Source organism: Oncorhynchus nerka, linkage group LG2 (assembly GCF_034236695.1).
Source record: "Oncorhynchus nerka isolate Pitt River linkage group LG2, Oner_Uvic_2.0, whole genome shotgun sequence".
Taxonomy (NCBI): Eukaryota; Metazoa; Chordata; class Actinopteri; order Salmoniformes; family Salmonidae; genus Oncorhynchus; species Oncorhynchus nerka.
In genome coordinates, this window is record NC_088397.1 from 57,262,325 (window position 1) to 57,284,496 (window position 22,172).

At 42.1% G+C, this 22,172-nt stretch overlaps 1 protein-coding gene across 1 annotated transcript in view; it reads left to right on the forward strand.

Moving 5' to 3' along the window:
* The first annotated feature begins 862 nt into the window (after positions 1-862).
* The window catches only part of LOC115138356 (protein FAM107B-like), a 39,960-nt gene continuing 18,650 nt past the window's right edge, over positions 863-22,172 (forward strand). Inside the window, exons 1-2 of the mRNA XM_029675142.2 lie at positions 863-1,053; positions 20,991-21,054. Coding sequence (XP_029531002.2) covers positions 1,030-1,053; positions 20,991-21,054 — 88 coding nt within the window. The 5' untranslated portion in view covers positions 863-1,029. The remainder of the gene's footprint in view (positions 1,054-20,990; positions 21,055-22,172) is intronic.

The window sequence follows — 22,172 nt, forward strand, 5'->3', positions numbered from 1 at the left end:
CCGCCTAACAAGTCCCCAGGACCAGACTGATTTCCCAGAGAGTTTTACGAAGCTTTTTGGCCCCAGATAAGCCGTATTTTCATTCCAATGCTGGATGAATTTTGCAAAAACGGAGTTATCCCAGACTCGAGTTACAGTGTTGCTCAAAAAAGACAAGAACCCTCTATCCTGCTCGTCCTTTCAGCCCATAAACTTGTTGGATTTAGACAAAAAAATTATTACCAGATTTTTCGCCAAAAGACTAAACACTTTTCTTCCCAAAATAATAAAAGGGGACCAAACTGGATTTATTAGAAACAAGTACTCTTCTGATAACGTTCACTGTTTTTTTCCATATTATAGATCAAGTAAACGCACAGAAGACCCCTGTCCTGCTGGCTTCACTGGATGCTGAGAAGGCGTTCGACAGGATAGAGTGGAGCTTTCTGTTCTCAGTCTTAGAAAAGTTCAATATGGGCCCAAACTGAATCCAGAATGCGTTAGAATGCTTTCCCTGGGACACTTGCCCGATTTGTGGCAGCTGCTCCTAGTGGCCAAGTTCTCAGACAGGGACGACACTCAGAACCTGGGACTGTATTTCAGTCAGTAAACGGCAGACGAGGGAGTAAATAAGGGCATAAGCGAGGGAACAACTTTCTGGAATTAAATGCAGCTCTAGCAGATCCTGAGAAGGTCAACCTAAAGAGGTGAGAAGCAGAAAAGACCATAACAAACAGTTATAAACTCCCACACACACTCACACACCTAGGCATGGTCTGTCCAGCCCAGTGATTTCCAGGAGTACAGTACAGCACCCCTGTCTGTTGTTGTCAGCGTGCCAGAGGGAAAGCTAGGAGGCCCCTCTTCTCTACCATTCATCTGCTCCCTCCCTGGAGCAGGCAGGCAGGGTGGACAGAGCAGAGCAGAGCTGAGGGAGAGCCTGGAGCCTGACCCTGCCTGGAGGAGTAGAGGGACGTAGGTGAGGGAGTGGTGAGGGAGACCCAAAAGAGCCACATCTGGCCAGGCATACAGACCTCTACATGCAGGAGCATGGGGGCATGTTATTCAAAGAAAGTAAGTCGGCTTCCTCTTCTAAGACGGGCTGGAGTTGCTGTTCAACACTTAATATGTCTTACTATACTGCCTCAATACATCTTGTTTTTGCAGACTATCTCTTTAATGGCTTAGAAGAGACAGAAATACCTGTGTCTGTTTTTTATAATACCATGTTCAGTATAGTAACTGTGGACTTTACAGACTAACAAATTCATTGAATCACTTGGCTGAACATCACACTTGGCTGAATGGCAGGATCAGCAACCTTGACCTTTCCATTGTTTACCGTCACACATCCATGCATGAATGTAACTGTGGATAATGCTGGGCATGAAGGCATGCATAGAGAATATAAATTCCACAAATACTCCAGAGGTTGCTGATTAACTAGGGAACTTCATTGTTGGCCATTGAGCAAGCGACCATGTCCAATAGAGTATGCATAGGGCTGCATTCACAAACATTTGAACTATGGGGTGGGACGCGCCTGTTTGAGGGTGTGGATCAGGTTGTGTTACCATGGAGCCAGTGGATGACAGCTGACAGCTGGGGTTCCCAGAGGGTTACTAGAGCATTATGGGATACATGTGTCCTCTCATCACCCTAGGGGCCTGTGTCATATCTAAGGGGAATTTATGACCGAGTCAGATTAATGGGCATATGTCTGACTGTAATTCACACAGTATCTATTTATGTGCTATGGTGAAGCCAGCCTGGAGTCAACATGTGTTCATGTGAAAGAACAGGGAAATGAAAAGTGCAAAAGTTAGGAAGTTTGTCATAAGAGAAACACATTACAATATCACCTATATCAGACACCTGCAGTCTGTTGCAGATTTTTCTGCATAGCTATGTTTACCATACCATTGTCACCAATTAAGGGGAAAAGGTACACACACCACATACAAATAGTCTTATACTGTGATGAAATACAACCATCATAGGACTAGAATATTAACTCCATAACGTTCACGGATCTCAACACAGTGTGACTGTATCTTCAGCTATCTCTTCCCATCTTTACAAATGAAATGACTCAACCTTGCCCAATATCACCAGCATTTTAACTGCATAGTCCCAATCCGAAATACCCCCATGGGTGTTTGGGTGTTATGGCCCAAATGCAGCAATAATTTTTGTAAAACAACGTTAGAAGTGAGGCATTAAGAAACATACTCACTCTGTATTATGTGCCTCTTTACAGAAGCTAAGGGGGCATTATAATGAGGAAATGATGCTCTAATTCATCTTTAAAGCAATGTTCCTTATTATTACACTTCAGTAGACAACCAGCTGTAACATGATTGGTTCAGTCTAACCCTTTTGTTTTGATCTCTCCCAATTCTTTCTCATTGGATGGCTAGGGATTTTTTGACATTATTTTGACAGGGAGTCAATGCTGAGACCAAGTTCTCTTTTCCAGATGAGGCCTGCATAGCAACACAATACACATCAAAATTCAATGAACACATTAAAGTAACATTCATATACACATTAAAATACATGTTATAATACACAGCAATACACAAAAGGCAGAACACCATCATAACAAATTATGTTAGTTCCTCTAACAACCGTCTGAAATGTACCAATTCCTCTCATTTTAAAGTGTACTATAGATCATTCCACACGTAAGGTGCAAAAAAACTTAAAGCAGATCTACCCAACTCACTGGTGATTGAAGGCTCTCTTACAGGGTATATAGTGCCTTCAGAAAATATTAATATCACTTGACATATTCTACTTTTTGCTGTTACAGCCTTAATTCAAAACAAAGTGAAAACATGTTTTTAGAAATATTAGCTAATTTATTGTTAAATTGGTTTTTGATCATTGCTAGACAACCATTTTCAAGTCTTGCCATAGTTTTAGAAGTAGGTTTAAGTCAAAACTGTAACTCGGTCACTCAGGAACATTTTTGGAAAGCAACTACAGTTTAGATTTGGCCTTGGGTTTTAGGTTATTGTCTTGCTAAAAGGTGTATTCATCTCCCAATTTCTGGTGGAATGCAGACTGGACCAGGTTTTCCTCCAGGATTTTGCCTGTGCTTAGCTTCATAATGTTTATTTTTTATTCTGAAAAACTCCCCAGTCCTTGATAATTACAAGCATACCCATAACATGATGCTGCCACCACTATGCTTGAAAATATGGAGAGTGGTACTTAGTAATGTATTGTATTGGATTTGCCCCAAACATAAAATTTTGTATTCTGGACAAAATGTGATTTGCTTTGCCACATTTTTTGCAGTATTACTTTAGTGCCTTGTTGCAAACAGGATGCATGTTTTAGAATATTTGTTATTCTGTACAGGCTTCCTTATTTTCACTCTGTCAATTAGGTTAGTATTGTGTAGTAACTACAATGTTGTTGATTCATCCTCAGTTTTCTCCTATCAAAGCCATTCAAATCTGTAACTGATTTCACCATTGGCCTCATGGTGAAATCCCTGAACACTTTCCTTCCTCTCTGGCAACTGAGTTAGGATGGACACCTGTATCTTTGTAGTGACTGGGTGTAAATATACACCATACTGTCACGTTCTGACCATAGTTCTGTTATTTTATCTTTGTTTTAGTATGGTCAGGGCGTGAGTTGGGTGGGCAGTCTGTTTGTTTTTCTATGTTGGTTTTGGAGTTTGGCCTAGTATGGTTCTCAATCAGAGGCAGCTGTCAATTGTTGTCCCTGATTGAGAATCATACTTAGGTAGCTTGGGTTTCAGTTTTGGGTTGTGGGTGTTTGTCTTCCGTGTCAGTGTTTGTCGCCATACTGGACTGTTTCATTCATTTCACGTTTATTGTTTTTTATTTCGTAGTGTTCAGTTTGTTTTAAAATAAACATTATGGACACTTACCACGCTGCGTTTTGGTCCTCCGATCCTTCTCGCTTCTCCTCCTCAGAAGAGGAGGACGAGGTTCGTTACACATACAAAGTGTAATTAATAACTTCACCGTGCTCAAAGGGATATTCAATGTCTTATTTTTAAAATGTTACCCATCTACCAATAAGTGCCCTTCTTTGCGAGGCATTGGAAAACCTCCCTGGTCCTTGTGGTTGAATCTGTGTTTGAAATTCACAGCTTGATTGAGGAAACTTACAGATAATTGTATGTGGGGGGTACAGAGATGAGGTAGTCATAAAAAAATGTATGTTAAACACTATTATGCACAGAGTGAGTCCATGCAACTTATTTAGGCTTGCCATGACAAAGGGGTTGAATACTTGTTGACTCAAGACATTTCAGCATTTACTTTTTAATTCATTTGTAAAACTTTAGAAAAACATAATTCCACTTTGACATTATGGGGTATTGTGTTTAGGCCATTTTATCACTTGTAAATTCAGACTGTAACACAACAAAAGTCATGGGGTGTGAATATTTTCTGAAGGCACTGTAGATTGTTAAAACTGAATCAGGTTGACCTTACTAAACTCATATTAATCATAGAGGGGAAGAGATGCATGTAACACCAGGGTCTTTTATTTGACTGCAACCATGATGAGACAGAGCATGGATATGGCTCTCAGTTTCTTCACTGATAGTACTGCATTTTCCCTACTGCTATCTGGGACATCGAGTAGAGTTAAATCTGTCTTGTGCCAAAAATCCACTGAGGCAGTTTGAGGCAATCAGAGAAAATCCCTGTCCACATTACCCAATGGACAGACTAAAAATACTGGCTACCTCTTTAGAAAGAATTTAACTGCAAAGTAACTGGTGTTATGGACTCAGGCATGCAGAGAAACTACAGTATCAGTGCTATGTTTTTTTCACAGGTCTAAAGTTACCCTAAAGCTTGCCATTTTCATTGCACAGTAATGTACACTGCTGGTCCCATGTTTCGTGACCTTAAATAAAATATCCCCAAATTATGCCTATAAGCACAAAAAACGTATTTCTCTCAAATTTTGAGCACAAAAGTGTTACCATGCTGGGGAATCTAAAATGTGCAGTTTTTGTACACAATGCCGCAGATGTCTCGGGTTTTGAGGGAGTGTGCAATTGGCATGCTGACTGCAGGAATGTCCACCAGAGCTGTTGCCAAAGAATTTAATGTTTATTTCTCTACCATCTCTATCATAAGAATTTGGCAGCACATCAAAGCGGCCTTACAACCGCAGACCACGTGTATGGCGTCGTGTGGGCAATGTCAAAGTTGTGAACAGAGTGTCTCATGGTAATGGTGGGGTTATGGTACGGACAACAAACACATTTTATCGATGGCAATTTGAATTCACAGAGATACCGTGAAGAGATCCTGAGGCACATTGCCATGCCATTCATCCACCGCCATCACCTCATGTTTCAGCATGATCATGCATGTCCCCATGTCGCAAGGATCTGTACACCATTCCTGGAAGCTGAAAATGTCCCAGTTCTTCCATGGCCTGCATAATCACCAGACATTTCACCCATTAAGAATGTTTGGGATGCTCTGGATCGACGTGTACGACAGCGTGTTCCAGGTCCTGCCAATATCCAGCAACTTCTCACAGCCATGGAAGAGGAGTGGGACAACATTCCATAGGCCACAATCAACAGCCTGATCAACTGTCGCGCTGTATGAGGCAATTTGTAGCCACACCAGATACTGACTGGTTTTCTGATCCACGCCACTACCTTTTTTTAAAGGTATCAGTGACCAACAGATGCAAATCTGTATTCCCAGTCATGTGAAATCCAAAGATTAGGGCCTAATTTATTTATTTCAATTGACTGATTTCCTTATATGAACTGGAACTCCGAAAAATCTTTGAAATAGTTGCATGTTGCATTTATATTTTTGTTCAGTGTATTTTATAGAACAGCACTGTAATAATTCTGCTGAGCAACCATTCGTCTGTTACCTACAAACCCAGAATATATTTGTAGGTATTTCTTACATAATTGTTTAATTAGACTTTCAGACATAAGACCCAACCCATGCAGAAATTTGGAATGCTTTTTTATTAAACTGCCTGGCTCATTGATGGGGTTCTTTAGTCACTATTGTCTGTGGCCACCGACAGTGTCTAAATGAGGGAAGGAAGAGAAAGATGGTGGAGGAAGGTGAGAGTTGATGGGTAGTAGCCTACAGGTCTGTTCTCAAAGTTCTGGGTCATGGCTAATTAGGTGCTAAGAGTGTTTAAAAAGGGAAATCATTCTTAATCCCCAAACAGTTTACAGTCAATTAAACATCTATTCATTTAATTGAAATGTCATGGAAACAACATTGATTCAAGCAGTGTGTGTCCAGTGGGAATGCACAATGGAATTGGAGTACACATGGACACCAAAGAAAACATTAACAACCTATTTTGAAATGTATTCAATACTCTTTTTGTTATTTTCTATAAGTACCATTTGATCAGTTGTGGAGCTTTGAGTAAGCAGTCGCAACATTCTCCTTGAGAGTTTTTGGGAGTAAATCAAGGCATTGTTGAGGTGAGGCACGGTAGGTGCGAAAGTATTCACCCCCTTGGCATGATTCCTATTTTGTTGCCTTACAACCTGGAATTAAAATAAAAATATTTTTTGGGGGTGTATCATTTGATTTACACAAGATGCCTACCACTTTGAAGATGCAAAATATTTTGTATTGTGGAAGAAATAAGACAAAATAACAGAAAACTTGAGAATGCATAATTTCCCTGTATTTAGCACCATCCATCACTCCTTTAATTATGACCAGTTTCCAGGTCCCTGCTGATGAAAAACATCTCGATGAAAAACATCTCCCACAGCATAATGCTGAACCACCATGCTTCACTGTGGGGATATCTTTCTCGAGGTGATGAGAGGTGTTGGGTTTGCGCCAGACATAGCCTTTTCCTTGATGGCCAAAAACCTACATTTTAGTCTCATCTGACCAGAGTACATTCTTCCATATGTTTGGGAAGTCTCCCACATGCCTTTTGGCGAATACCAAATGTGTTTGCTTATTTTTTACTTTAAGTAATGGCTTTTTTCTGGCCACTCTTCCGTAAAGCCCTGCTCTGTGGAGTGTACGGCTTAAATTGGTCCTATGGACAGATACTCCAATCTCCGCTGTGGAGCTTTGCAGCTCCTTCAGGGTTATCTTTGGTCTCTTTGTTGCCTCTCTGATTAATTCCCTCATTGTCACGTCTGCTCCCACTCTTCCCTCCCCCTGGCACTTGAGGATGCCAGGTTGCCCTGCATCACACACTCCTGCCATCCATCACGCACTGCCTTCCCTCGTCACACACATCAGCGTTATTGGACTAACCTGGACTCACTTATCACCTGTTTATTTCCTCCCCTATATTTGTCAGTTCCCCAGCTCTGTTCCCCACTGTTGTATTGATTGTTTTTTGTCTTTGTTTTCTGTATGCTGACGCTGTTCCTGTCTCATTATATGTCCGTCATTTATTAAATGTTACTCCCCATACCTGCTTAGTCTCTCCAGCGTCAATACATGTGACACTCCTTGCCTGGTCCGTGAGTTTTGGTGGGCGCCCCTCTCTTGGCAGGTTTGTTGTGGTGCCATATTCTTTACATTTTTGAATAATGGATTTAATGGTGCTCTGTGGGATATTCAAAGTTTCTGATATTTTTTTATAACCCAACCCTGATCTGCACTTCTCCACAACTTTGTCCCTGGCCTGTTTGGAGAGTTCCTTGGTCTTCATGGTGCTGCTTGCTTGGTATTGCCCCTTGCTTAGTGGTGTTGCAGACTCTGGGGCCTTTCAGAACAGGTGTAAATATACTTAGATCATGTGACCGATCATGTGACACTTCGATTGCACACAGGTCGACTTTATTTAACTAATTATGTGACTTCTGAAGGTAATTGGTTGCACCAGATCTTATTTAGGGGCTTCATAACAAAGGGGGTGAATACATATGCATGCACCACTTTTCCATAATATATATTTTTTGAATTTTTTGAAACAAGTTCTTTTTTTCATTTCACTATTTTGTGTATGTCAATTACATGAAATACAAATACAAATACATTTAAATTACAGGTTGTAATGCAACAAAATAGGAAAAATGCCAAGTGGGATGAATACTTTTGCAAGGCACTGTAGGCATGAAGGTTTTTAAGCAAATGTTCCCATTCATGGTTAAGGTTGTATATGTTGGCTCAATCAGAAATTACCTTTACAAGCTGCAATGCCTATAGCCTATGATAGGATGGAATCCTGGCATAATTTAGGAAGAACATTTTTTGGGAATAATGCGAAGGGGGATTAGTACTTTTACAAGACACTGTATCTGTAATGATATGGCTGTAGTGAGAGGGTGAGGGTAGGGTATCTTGGGTAGATGGCTACATTGAAATAGGAAACATCCATTAGCTATGTTTGTTGACGATTTGTGGGCCCCTATGCCAAGCAGATGTACTGCTTATTTATTAAACACACAGAGGTGGTAATGATGATAGGACTTCTGCCTAAAACCGTTAAGACTGACTTAGAATCTGTAATGTAATGGTTTACTGCAACGCCCTAATGTTCAAGATGCTCCAAAGACCAAGCTCTGGGCAGGACAAATTCCATGCCTGAAAACCAAGTCACATGTTTAAAACTGTGAGACAGAAGACTAGCACTTGCTATTTAAACTAAACACAGGTCAAAAAGGCCACTCAATATTAAGGTTAATTAAAGAGGAAGCCACATACTAACCTTTCCCTGACCCTCTGCAAATGCTTACTTAAAGGCCCCTACCAGAGGGCAATGCATAATTCCTGTCGTAGAGCGGAAATTGTTTAGGTTCCTTGTTTAGGTCCCAACTCTGAAGAATGACACAGGCTGCTAATACTTATTCACAAATTGAGGGTTGGAACGATGTGATTTCCACATGGAGTGGAGAAATAACAACAAGTAGGGCATTGACAGCTATCAGTGTAGCTAGCTAGCATATCTAGCAAGCTAATGCTATCTGTTTCTGTTTTTTTTACGACACCATATTCAAAGTATTAGCTACCTGGCTAGGCTATCACACATGGAAAAATACTATAGTGCATACTATGTTAGGAATATTATAGTTCACTGTAGTGTTTTGCAGACTGAAGTATGGTATACTGTAGTATTTACTATAGTTTTTTTGCAGACTGTGGTGTACCGTAGTATTTGCTGTAGTGTTTTGTTATTATCTTTAATATATACGTGGGGGGCTTTCTCCTTGAGAAAACCTACTGGAGTTACAGACATATTCACATATTCCCCTCTCTGGGCCCCAAGTAACTTCTTCCCACATAAGCATACTTATGAACATTGATAAAACATCTTATTTATCAATGTTACCAAAATAATTCTGATTCTGCCACAACAGTAGGTAGGTAGGTAGGTATAAAGGAAGGTCTTTTTGTTCTGTATCTATGGACGTTCAGTCGTTCGTTCTAAATGTACCATTGCCATACTGGCTAGCAACGTTCTCATCCATTGCTTGCTAGCAAGCCAACGACAGCTAACTTACAGTCAGGTCAAATAGTGCAGCCAGAATAACAAAAGTAGCTGCATTTGCATTTGTTTAAGCTGTTTTCTAGTGACATTTATTTGGATACATCCATAACAATGTGCTAATGAGGCACCTGGCATAGAAAATGTGCTCTCTCGTCAGGACGCTGTTGTTCAGGGGAGCTAGCCAACAACACAGCTCACACAATCAATTCAAACTGAAGCTGAAAAGACAACAAACTAGCTGCACCGTTTAGTTTTACCTTCTTCAATTTACATTTACACTTTGTATATATTCATAAAAATGAGGCCAGCTGTTCCATGATTTCGACCTGCTGAGAAATGTTGCCTGCCTGTCTGTCTCTACCCGACTCCTGACATGTTTCTTACTATGGGACAGCTGGAGATCGAATTTGAATATTGAAACAATGTTGCAAAGACAGAGAGCAAGGTTTATACAAATCTCTGCTGTTGAAAACTAAATGTTAGTCTAAAAGAAATGTGTGATAATGTCTAGATTTATTTTATTGTGGATATAAAGTTTATACATTTCCTGGCTAGGCTGATGAGACAGTGGATTGCACAGTCAGATGGAACAGAGTAAATAGGAATTTTAAAGTCATAGATTTAGCCGGTGGTAACTTGTGGAATAGATACCGTCTGGAATGCAGTTTTAACCAATCAGCATTCAAGATTAGAACCAGCCACTGTATAACGTATACTACAGTTTACTCTAGAATTCTATAGTAAGTACTGTAGTATTTTGTATGTGGGATAGCTGGTTTTGGAGCAGGATTTGTCATATGAATTTAGGGAAAACTTTGCCACAGATGGATGGGGGAAACCAGCATCTATTGTTATCTCCAAAGTTGTGTCATCTTACATTTTGCGGATGCAAATATGCCATAGAAATAGAAGGTATAAGATGAAGCTCCGGTAATATGCATAGCCTAACTACTGAACGGTTTGGACTAGAGACATGTTTTTCTACATTGTAATTGACACAGAGCAACCTTTGGTAGGCTGCTGGCAGGATATTCGGCTGCACTACGGCAATGCTACACTGGACTCGCTAAATGTACAGTAGCCCTTAGGGTGCTAAGCAACTAACAGGTCCAGAACAAATGCTAAGTCAGCCAGTGCTCATACCATGATTCTCACAGCGAGGGGAAATGAAATGATAGGCTCAATGACTTTGCTCATGATGCACGCCGCAAATGACATGTAACAACACTGTGAGCTCATCGGACATGAAATGAAACACCAATACAAATGTAACAACAGCACAACAAAACAGAAAACAAGTTTGTGGAATCTTCTTTCGCGGATGCCTTTCCATTATAGGATACACACTTGTGGATTCTAGCTGAACCAATCAAAGGAGTGGGCATCGTCTTTCAGCAAAAAAAAATGAAGTCAATTCCGCTCCTGTCTGCGTTTAAAGGTTCCTTACGTATCAACAGGTGCTCGGAGAGTATCCTTCACCCTTTGTGATACAGCAGGGGGGGGAGACACATGAGAAAGCATGTGTGTTCAAATCTCTTTAGGGCATCTACAGGACTCAGCCCCCTTGATGGTTTGCACATAGTGTTGAGCAGGGGCACAACTTTCACTGGGGACGGTGGGGGGGAAGTCCTCCCCCCACTTATAAAACCAAAGTTGTGCCCATGGTGTTGATTGTGTGCTGTTGGACATGTTATGGTGAGGAAGGAAAGGGTTGAAAGCACCTCAGACACCAGCCTGGCCTCAGAGCCATACAAAATATACTTTACATATTTCTGAGGACCTCCAAGACATATGACACCTACTAATGGTCTAGTTACTTTAGCCAGAAATGAAAGTAGGGAGGTTGGTCAGGGAGGATAGGTGGGCGTAATCCACGACGGTCTAGCAATCCAAAGGCTGAATGTTCGAGTTGCGTCGGGGACAACTGTAGCATTTTAGCTAACCCTTTCCCTAACCCTTATTCTAAACTTAACCCCTGCTACGTAAATTGCCATTTTAGTTTTCCTAACCGCCAATGTAGATTTTCCCTGTAATTCTCCTTCGTTTATGGCGCAACAAGCAACCTGGTCTCAGATAAAGATGTGCAATACTATATGTCCTCCAAGAGGAATCATAAGTTACTTCATCCAATTCGTATGCTATTGTACGACCGGGTAAGATGTATGATACTATACGTCCTCTGATTTGTATGATATTGATATTGTATCCATTCATTATGTAACCTAACATAATTGAACATATCATACTAAATGGATTGCCACATATTTACATACAGATTAATACAAGTTGTCCTGAGACCACGTTGCAGACACAGCTTGCCCTGGCAGTATCCGTAAGACTTCATTAAACAGGAGGAATTCAGGATCAGTCTCAGTGAGTACAGAGACGTCTGTGAATAATGGGTTTAAATATGCCCAAAACAGCAGTTTGTGTCCTGTGAATTTCTATAAAAGGCAATGTGGAAAATAAAATTATACATTAGTATACACTTTCCAAAAGTGAATGAGGAGCGATGTGGATGTCTGGATCTGTTGTTATTGTTAAGGTTCACTGAATGTTTAAAAGGAAGGATTGACCATTGCTCTCTGGGCCATGACATTTAGGATGATGCCTTTGATGCATTTTGAGCTGTAACAATCCCAGGGCCTCCAATCCACCAATCGCCAGTCACTCCCTCAACCATGAAGCCAGTGTGATGCTGTATTTAAACAAAAAAGATACACTCCAAGCAGGAGAGAACACTTATCACAGGGAGAGAAAACAGAGAGAACCATAATGTTGCTTCATTCCCATATCTGAGAAGAACTGGGCTGGACGGAATGTGCTGTAGCTGTGTCTTTCTATTACATATTTTAAAGCTCCTATAGGTTCATGTAACCTACGCTCCTATGATTACATACTTCTTCAATAAACTATCATGACTATTATTGTTATCAAGAAAACTGACACCATTCATGTTTTGTAATAAACTAAATTGTACTCTATAATATGTTATGGAAACAGTACTGCAATTATGACAGTGCTGCTGATTAAAAAATATTTCACATGTAAACATTACAATGGCGGTTTGTCCTTGAGAACATTTCAGTCATTCTAGAATTCAAAAAAATGCACCAACAGCAGCAGAGAGAGAGGTTTACACAATAATGTCTGTATCATGGCAATAATGATAAGATATCAAAACAAAACTCAAATTCTAAATCCACTTGAGCCCAACCCTGCTGGACAGCCAATCAATACCAAGCTGCCAAAGCAGAAAACCCAGACAACATCATACCAGCCAGGCCTGGTCTCTCACCTGTGTGCACACATTTTGATCCCAGGCCATGCCAGGCTGACGCTGGTGTCAGTGCAGCCTATGATGGAACTACAACCTGCCCTGTGTCGTCCGTCCTTGTGTGACATGCTGTCAGACATCTGTAGGCATGTGACCTACAGTCGCCCAGCTGCAGATCCATATGACCAGATGGTGTTTGTGTTTAGCTGCATGCTCCTGTCCTCATTACAACTCTTCTGGCTCCACCATATAGGACATTATTTTATTTGTATTTTATTTCACCTTTATTTAACCAGGTAGGCCAGTTGAGAACAAGTTCTCATTTACAACTGCGACCTGGCAATTATACTTAAAATACTATACCATCCAACAGTTAAAATCCCTCAGATATCGGTTTATTCACCAAAGCTGCAACATTGACCTGAAATGGTACTGTAGCTGTAATGAGAGTAGAGGGCCTCACTTGGACTAGCTCTGAAGGTGCTGCTATCACAATCAGTTGTGGCAGATATATACTGAAAACACAAAACATTAAGAACACCATCCTACTATTAAGATAGCCCTCAGAACAGCCTAAATTTGTCCGGGAATGGACTCTACAAGGTGTTGAAAGCATTCCACAGGGATGCTGGCCCCTGTTGACTCCAATGCTTCCCACAGTTGTGTCAATTTGGCTGGATGACCTCTGGGTGGTGGACCATTCTTGATACACACAGGAAACTGTTGAGCATGAAAAACCCAGCATCATTGCAGTTCTTGACACAAACCGGTGTGCCTGGTACCTACAACCAAACCCCGTTCAAATGAACTTAAATCTTTTGTCTTACCCACTCACCCTCTGAAAGGCACATATACACAGTCCATGTCTCAATTGGGATCATATCTTTCACCTGGTCAGTCTGTCATGGAAAGAGGTGTTCTTGATGTTTTGTACACTCAGTGTACAGTAGATGTGTTTCTCCACTAGGGGGCAGAATCAGTAGTCTCAACAGAGTTCAATCTGATAATGCATAAATCTGAATTTGTATGACCATTGCATGTTGTGTAGTGTTGCTGTTGTTATTGATGTTGTTGCTGTTGTTGTTGCTATGTGTGTGCGCACATACATGTGTGCGTTAATGTGGGTGTATGTTACAGCCTGACTCAGGAAAGTGAACACTTTGCAGTTTAAAATTGTCTTTAAAAATGTTGTTCTGCCTGAGTACATTAGTTTTCCTTCCTTTGATGACTTGTGGTGTAGAATCGCCTTACTGGGATCCCAGATAGGGGGCGGTGAGAGTAACACTAATGTACTGTCCTGAGGTGTACACTGCCCCTGAGCACTGATCTAGGATCAGGTTCATGGAGTGGTTTTCATATTGGTTTACTTTCAGTAAACAAAAAAACTGTCTATTCAGGATCCTGACTTACCAAGGAACTAGCTCAACTTCTCCAAGTCCTTAAGGGAGTCGACAGTGGGTTAACAGCAACACTGACTGTGTCACTACCCATTATCAAGGGGCAATGCTGAAGGGCCTGTCACCAGCTGTCCTTCTACATGTGTCAGGTTCTAAATCAACAATACAGGTTTTAAATATGCACACTCTCTTGGGTAGTTCCCTCTGTCTCTTCCAATGAACTAGTCCTGAATACCTCTGACAATCTCTCTGTTTTTACTGCTCTTTCATCGTATCCAGAAAGCAATGCGTTAAGGAACTCCATATGACTCAGGAGGATCATGTAGGGTACTGTACTGAGGCAATGTGTCAGCCACAAGACTTGATTGTGTAAGATATAGATATTTATATACATGTTTTAAATGGCCAATGATGACACTGCGTCCTTTCAATGTTGAAATATGTAGTAATACTATTCAAAGGGTATAATGCAAACATAATTATAACGTTGTGTAATTATCATGATATACTCACATTGTGGGTGTGGACGTGTTTAACAAAAACACAACAAACAAACATTTCACCAACTAGGGATATTTTGTTAGTCCCAACCAGGTCAAATGCTATTTCTAGGGGGTTTAGGGTTAAGGTTCGATTTAGTGTTAGGGTTAGAATTAGGTTTAGGGTTAGGAGCTAGGGTTAGTTTAAGGGTTAGGTTTAGGTTTAGATTTTCGGGTTAAGGTTAGGGTTAAGGGTAAGGGAAAATAGGATTTCAAATGGAACTGAATTGTGTGTCCCCACAGGTTAGTTATACAAGACTGTGTGCGTGTGTGTAACTGAATGCATAACACTGATCTCTAATGGTACAGGTAACCAGTTCTGCTCCTGGCGATATCAACCAGGCAATATCAAGGTTAGGGTTAAAGTTAGAATTAGTGGTTGGAAGGTGCCATGGTTGTGTACTTCCTAGCAACCCTGCTCTCCCGTCCGGAGCCTCTGCTACCAGCCTGTGTCGTCTGGGTAACCTGAGCACCCTAAGGTGTGAAACCAGAGCACCAGATCACCGGACCAGGGTCCAAATCGATTTGACAAAAAAAGTCCAACCTCTTTGTCTCAAACCTTATTATGGGGTAGAGGCATAGAGGCACTTTCTCAGGATGCTTAATAAAACCTGAGGAAAATCAAACAGGACTCTGAATGGAAAGGTCAAATGACCACTGGTGGTAAGGAGACACTGGGCCAGGGCAATACACAACATAATATTCTAAACCCAGGTCAGCCAGCCTGTAGGCATATAGTAGGATGCTTTATGAACACCGTGTTTCCCGCTATCTATTGCTGTTCACTGGACCCTATGATTACTTGGCTACATAGCTGATGCCTGCTGGACTGTTCATTAATCACGGTACTCCATTTTGTTTATTTTGTTTATCTGTCGGCCCCAGCCTCAAACTCAGGCCACGTGTGTAGTCAACTGACTCTCTCTGTCCATTCATCGACATTTTACCTGTTGTTGTCTTAAGCTGATTAGTTGCTGTCTTACCCGTTGTTGTCTTAGCTAGCTCTCCAAATCAACACCTGTGATTACTTTATGCCTCGCTTTATGTCTCTCTCTAATGTCAATATGCCTTGTGTACTGTTGTTTAGGGTAGTTATCATTGTTTTATTTTACTGCAGAGTCCCTAGTCCCACTCAACATGCCTCAGATAGCTCTTTTTTCCCACCTCCCACACATGCGGTGACCTCACCTAGTATAACTAGTGCCTCCAGAGATGCAACCTCTCTTATCATCACTCAATGCCTGAGTTTACCTCCACTGTACCCGCACCCTACCATACCACTGTCTGTACATTATGCCCTGAATCTATCCTACCACGCTCAGAAATCTTCTCCTTCTATTCTCTGTCCCCAACGCACTAGACAACTAGTTTTGATAGCCTTCATCCCACTCTTCCTCTGTTCCTCGGGTGATGTAGAGGTTAATCCAGGCCCTGAGTGTCCCCAGGTGCTCTCTTTTGTTGACTTCTGTAACTGTAAAAGCCTTAGTTTCATGCATGTTAACATCAGAAGCCTCCTCCCTAAGTTTGTTTTACTCACTGCTTTGTTTTACTCACTCCGCCAACCATGATGTCCTTGCCGTGTCTGAATCCTGGCTTAGGAAGGCTACCAAAAATTCTGAGATTTCCAACATTTTCCATCAAGATGGAACTGCCAAAGGGGGGTGAGTTGCAATCTACTGCAGAGATAGCCTGCAAAGTTCTGTCATACTTTCCAGGGCTATGCCCAAACAGTGCTTCTAATTTTTTTTTATGAATCTCTGCAGAAATAAGTCTCTCACTGTTGCCGCCTGATATAGACCCCCCTCAGCTCCCAGCTGTGCCCTGGACACCATATGTGAATTGATTGCCCCCCACCTATATTCAGAGTTCGTTTTGTTAGGTGACCTAAACTGGGATATGATTAACACCCCGGCCGTCTTACAATCTAAGCTAGATGCCCTCAATCTCAAAAGAATTATCAAGGAACCCACCAGGTACAACCCCAAATCCGTAAGCATGGGCACCCTCATAGATATTATCCTGACCAACTTGCCCTCCAAATACACCTCTCCTATTATCATTCAGGATCTCAGCAATCACTGCCTCATTGCCTGCATCCGTAATGGGTCCGCGGTCAAACGACCACCCCTCATCCCTGTCAAACGCTCCTTAAAACACTTCTGCGAGCAGGTCTTTCTAATCGACCTGGCCCAGGTATCCTGGAAGGATATTGACCTCATCCCGTCAGTAGAGGATGCCTGGATGTTCTTTAAAAGTAATTTCCTCACCATGTTAAGTAAGCATGCCCCTTGCAAAAAACGTAGAACTAAGAACAGATATAGCTCTTGGTTCACTCCAGACCCTTGACCAGCACAAAAACATCCTGTGGCATACTGCACTAGCATCGAATAGTCCCTGCGATATGTAACTTTTCAGGGAAGTCAGGAACCAATACACACAGTCAGTTAGGAAAGCAAAGGCTATTTCTTCAAACAGAAATGTGCATCCTGTACTCCAAAAGGTTTTGGGACACTGTAAAAACACAGAGAATAAGAGCACCTCCTCCCAGCTGCCCACTGCACTGAGGCTAGGAAGCACTGTCACTACCGATAAATCGAGAATTTCAATAAGCATTTCTCCGCACCCCCTGCAGCTACTTGCCCAAGCCTCCCCAGCTTCCCCTCTCCCAAATTCAGATAGCAGATGTTTTGTAAGAGCTGCAAATCCTGGACCCATACAAATTTATTTACCTTTATTTAACTAGGCAAGTCAGTTAAGAACAAATTCTTATTTTCAATGACGGCCTAGGAACAGTGGGTTAACTGCCTGTTCAGGGGCAGAACGACAGATTTGTACCTTGTCAGCTCGGGGGGGTTGAACTTGCAACCTTCCGGTTACTAGTCCAACGCTCTAACCACTAGGCTACACTGCCGCCCCGCTGGTCTTGACAATCTGGACCCTCTCTTTCTAAAATTATCCGCCGCCATTGTTGCATCCCCTATTACTAGTCTGTTCAACCTCTCTTTCGTATCGTCCGATATTTCTAAAGATTGGAAAGCTATCGCGGTCATCCCCCTCTTCAAAGGGGGAGACACTCTAGACCCAAACTGCTACAGACCTATATCTATCCTACTCTGTCATTCTAAGGTCTTCGAAAGCCAAGATAAACAGAACACTGACCATCTCGAATCCCACCGTACCTTCTCCACTATACAATCTGGTTTCAGAGCTGGTCATGGGTGCAACTCAGCCACGCTCAAGGTCCTAAACGATATCATAACCACCATTGATAAGAGACATTACTGTGCAGCCGTATTCATCGACCTGGCCAAGGCTTTCGACTCTGTCAATCACCGTATTCTTATCGGCAGACTCAACAGCCTTGGTTTCTCAAATGACTGCCTCGACTTGTTCACCAACTACTTATCAGATAGAGTTCAGTGTGTCAAATCGGAGGGCCTGTTGTCCGGACCTCTGGCAGTCTCTATAGGGGTACCACAGAGTTCAATTCTCGGGCCGACTCTTTTCTCTGTATATACCAATGATGTCGATCTTGCTGCGGGTGATTCCTTGATCCACCTCTATGCAGACCACACCATTCTGTATGCATCTGGCTCTTCTTTGGACACTGTGTTAACAAACCTCCAAACGAGCTCAATGCCATACAACACTCCTTCCTTGGCCTCCAACTGCTCTTAAACGCTAGTAAAACTAAATGCATGCTTTTCAACCGATCGCTGCCCGCACCCGCCCGCCCGACGAGCATCACTTCTCTGGACGGTTCTGGCTTAGAATATGTGGACAACTACAAATACTTTGATGTCTGGCTAGACTGTAAACTCTCCTTCCAGACTCACATTAAGCATCTCCAATCCAAGCCTCCTTCACTCACACTGCCAACATACTTTTGTAAAACTGACTATCCTACCGATCCTCGACTTGTCATTTACAAAATAGCCTCCAACACTCTACTCAGCAAACTGGATGCAGTCTATCACAGTGCCGTTCATTTTGTCACCAAAGCCCCATATACCACCCACCACTGCGACCTGTATGCTCTCGTCGGCTGGCCCTCGCTACATATTTGTCGCCAGACCCACCGGCTCCAGGTGATCTATAAGTCTTTGCTCGGTAAAGCTCCGCCATATCTCAGCTCACCGGTCTCCATAATGACACCCACCCGTAGCACGCACTCCAGTAGGTATATCTCACTGGTCATCCTCAAAGCCAACACTTCATTTGGCCGCCTTTCCTTCCAGTTCTCTGCTGCCAATGACTGAAACGAATTGCAAAAATCGCTGAAGTTGGAGACTTATATGTCCCTCACTAACTTTAAGCATCAACTATCTGAGCAGCTTACCGATCGCTGCAGCTGTACACAGCCCATCTGTAAATAGCCCATCCATCTACCTACCTCATCCCCATATTGTTTTCATTTATTTTTTGCTATTTTGCACACCAGTATTTATACTTGCACATCATCATCTGCACATCTATCACTCCAGTTTTAAATGGCTAATTTGTAATTACTTCGCTACTATGGCCTATTTATTGTCTTACCTCCTTACGCCATTTGCACACACTGTATATAGATTGTTCTATTGTGTTATTGACTGTACTTTTGTTTATCCCATGTATAACTCTGTTTTGTTGTTTTTTGTCGCACTGCTTTGCTTTATCTGGCCAGGTCGCAGTTGTAAATTATAACTTGTTCTCAACTGGCCTACCTGGTTAAATAAAGGTGATTTTATTTTTTTATTTTTTAAGTAGGGGCTAGGTCCAGTGCTTACAAAAGGGATTTGGCCCAGGAATCCTCTACTGTAACTGGGATTTCTGGAAAACATGGTAATTTTGGGAAAGGCACCAGAATTTTGCAACCCTAGTACTGAGACAGACCTGTTATAGGACAGGTTGAGCCTGCTTGGATTTGATTGTCCACTTATAGAGGCAAGGCATGAACCTCGATACACTCCTGGGGCAGGAAAATTAAGAGGATAAAGTTATGGACACTCATAAGCACTGGAGATCAATACAGAGCTTACTGTTCGTTATTCAGACAGTATGAGTTGACTCATCATTGACAGAGGGGCTTATGCAGTGTGTGGCTGTAACTATAGAGGGATTTTATTCTACACTAAGCTCATTTAAAACTCGACTCTATTGTTATTGGCACAGGCTTTTCTTCTTATACCTTCTTAGAGAGCCCCCTGGTAATTGTAATACTGCTTAGAGCAACTCTGTTGTACTTCAAAGCAATGAGAGAAAGCATTCATATAAAGAGCAATGTATTGCAAAAAAAAGTGAATATTTTTTATTATAACTATTCAATTTTACAAAAATGTATTCCATTTACCATGAAAAAAATCTTTAGACATTATCATGACTGAAGCCTCTACTTTGATCACGTCACAACAAAAATGTGTATCATAGTACTTGATACAATCAACAGATATTATGTATTTTCCATGTGAGAACATGTATTATTTATAATTTGTCATATTCACAGAACATTTTAGAGTTGGGAGTACATGAGGAACACCCTGTCCCAATACAGTGACAAAGGCAGATTTAGGAGAAACCTCAAAACCTTCATCCCCCAACTCTCCATTTCCATGCAAGACACAGAATTCACCCCATACCCCACCAGTGGATTAACAGAAATGTACCCACCCCAGTAATGTCAGGATGTGGGTTGGTGGGGGGACTCAAGACAGTAAGGGCCTTGTCACCACACCAAGCCTGAGAAGGCCTCACCTAGCAACCATAGACGGCAACACAATAACCTTTCACACAGCCGACAGGACGTCCAAAAGGACCTTTTGAACGGAGCTCAGCTCACCCCTGTGAAGAGGCTGTGCTGCAATGCTTCATTATGAACAACCAGGCCTCTGGAGCCCTGCCAGAGGGAGGGAGGGAGGGAGGGAGGGAGGGAGGGAGGGAGGGAGGGAGGGAGGGGGAGGGAGGGAGGGGGAGGGATGGGGAGGAGAAAGATGAAGCAGTTACAGAATGTAGTAGAGGTATGGGGAAGAACAGGGATAAAAGGTGAGGAGGATGAAGGAGAAAGATGAAGAGAGGAATGGATAGGAGTAAAATGAGTAAGACGAGTAGAAGTGAGAGGGATGGAGGAGGATGGGAGGGGAGAGAGGGACAAGACACCAATGGAGGAGTGTTTCAGTTCTGTTGTCACTGTGCCAGTGGCCTTCAACTGTTTATAGTCCCCAGACCGGTAATGTCCATTTAAAATCAATGAGGAGAGACACTAATGACGTCACAAGCATGGTGGGCGGATATGATCAAAATGTATCGATGTATCGTCTGAACCGATCTCTGCCCCCCTCCCCCCTCTCTCTGCAGAAGGCGTACAACATCAACCAACAGCAGCAGCGTGTGAAAAACGGAAAGCACCAGAATGGCACAGGTACGTCTGGCCTTCTAAGTGTGATGAAACAATTTACAGGCCTGGGAAGTAAAGCCAAGCACCTCTGAGTTACCATCCTGTGTTATCAGCCTTTCCATGTACATAGAAGAGTAATGGACCTGGCCCTCCACTCACCTGTCTTCCACACACTTGGCACATTTGACTGTTTTACTGGTCTGGTTACAGTGTTTGTGTTATGCATGAATGTCCAAATCATCCAGCAAGAACCTTAAGGGTCTTACAAGAGTCTTACAATTCAGGACCTGTGCTAACATGATAAACTCTGATTGCGTCGATTTTGTGAAATAAAATGGACTATGTGGTACTCGACAGAGACTTAAGAGTCCAACTTTAAGTCAACATGTCTTGAAGAGTTTTCTTCAGAGTGCTAAAGAGATTTTTTTTTTAATCCCAATCCCATGTCTCACTTTGTTGAAAAACTAAGGATATGTTTAATGAAAAGCAATATTTATAACTGTAACAAATAAGTCAGTGAACAACTTGTCACCCAGTTATCTTTTCCATAGTGGTAAGTAACCCTCTCTTTGTCAGGAGAAAAATATCACAGTGATACTGATAACCCTATGGGTGATGGCAGGCTAGCTCATCATCTATATGTAGCCTAGCTAATGCTGTATACATTATACATCCCCTTAAAGCAGAGGCATTGGAAAAGTCATGTGGAGATGAACAGCCCAGTGTGCTCTTCCACAGTACAGCCAGCCTGTCTACTGTACTACACTCTGCTGAGTATGAAAGCACCCAGATGATTTATGGTTAATATGAGCATTGGGCCAGAGAGCTTAAACTCTCTGCTAATCCTACGAGCTATAGACCATTGAGGATCAGAGAGAGGGGGAGAGATGGAGAGAGACAGTGGGGGGGGAATAAGGAACTAGAGAGAGGGGGTAGTGAAAGAGAAAGAGAGAAAATAGTGAGAAATAATTTAAAAGAGAGAGAGTAGGGGAGAGGGAAAGGGATCATGAGTGGATAGAGGAAAAGTGAGAGAAGATTAAAAAATGTGTAAGAGAGAGCATGAGAAAGAGAGCGTGAGAGGGGGAGAGAGAATATCTAACAGCATGTTAGAGAGGGAAGGGAGAGGCAAAAGAGAGAGTAAT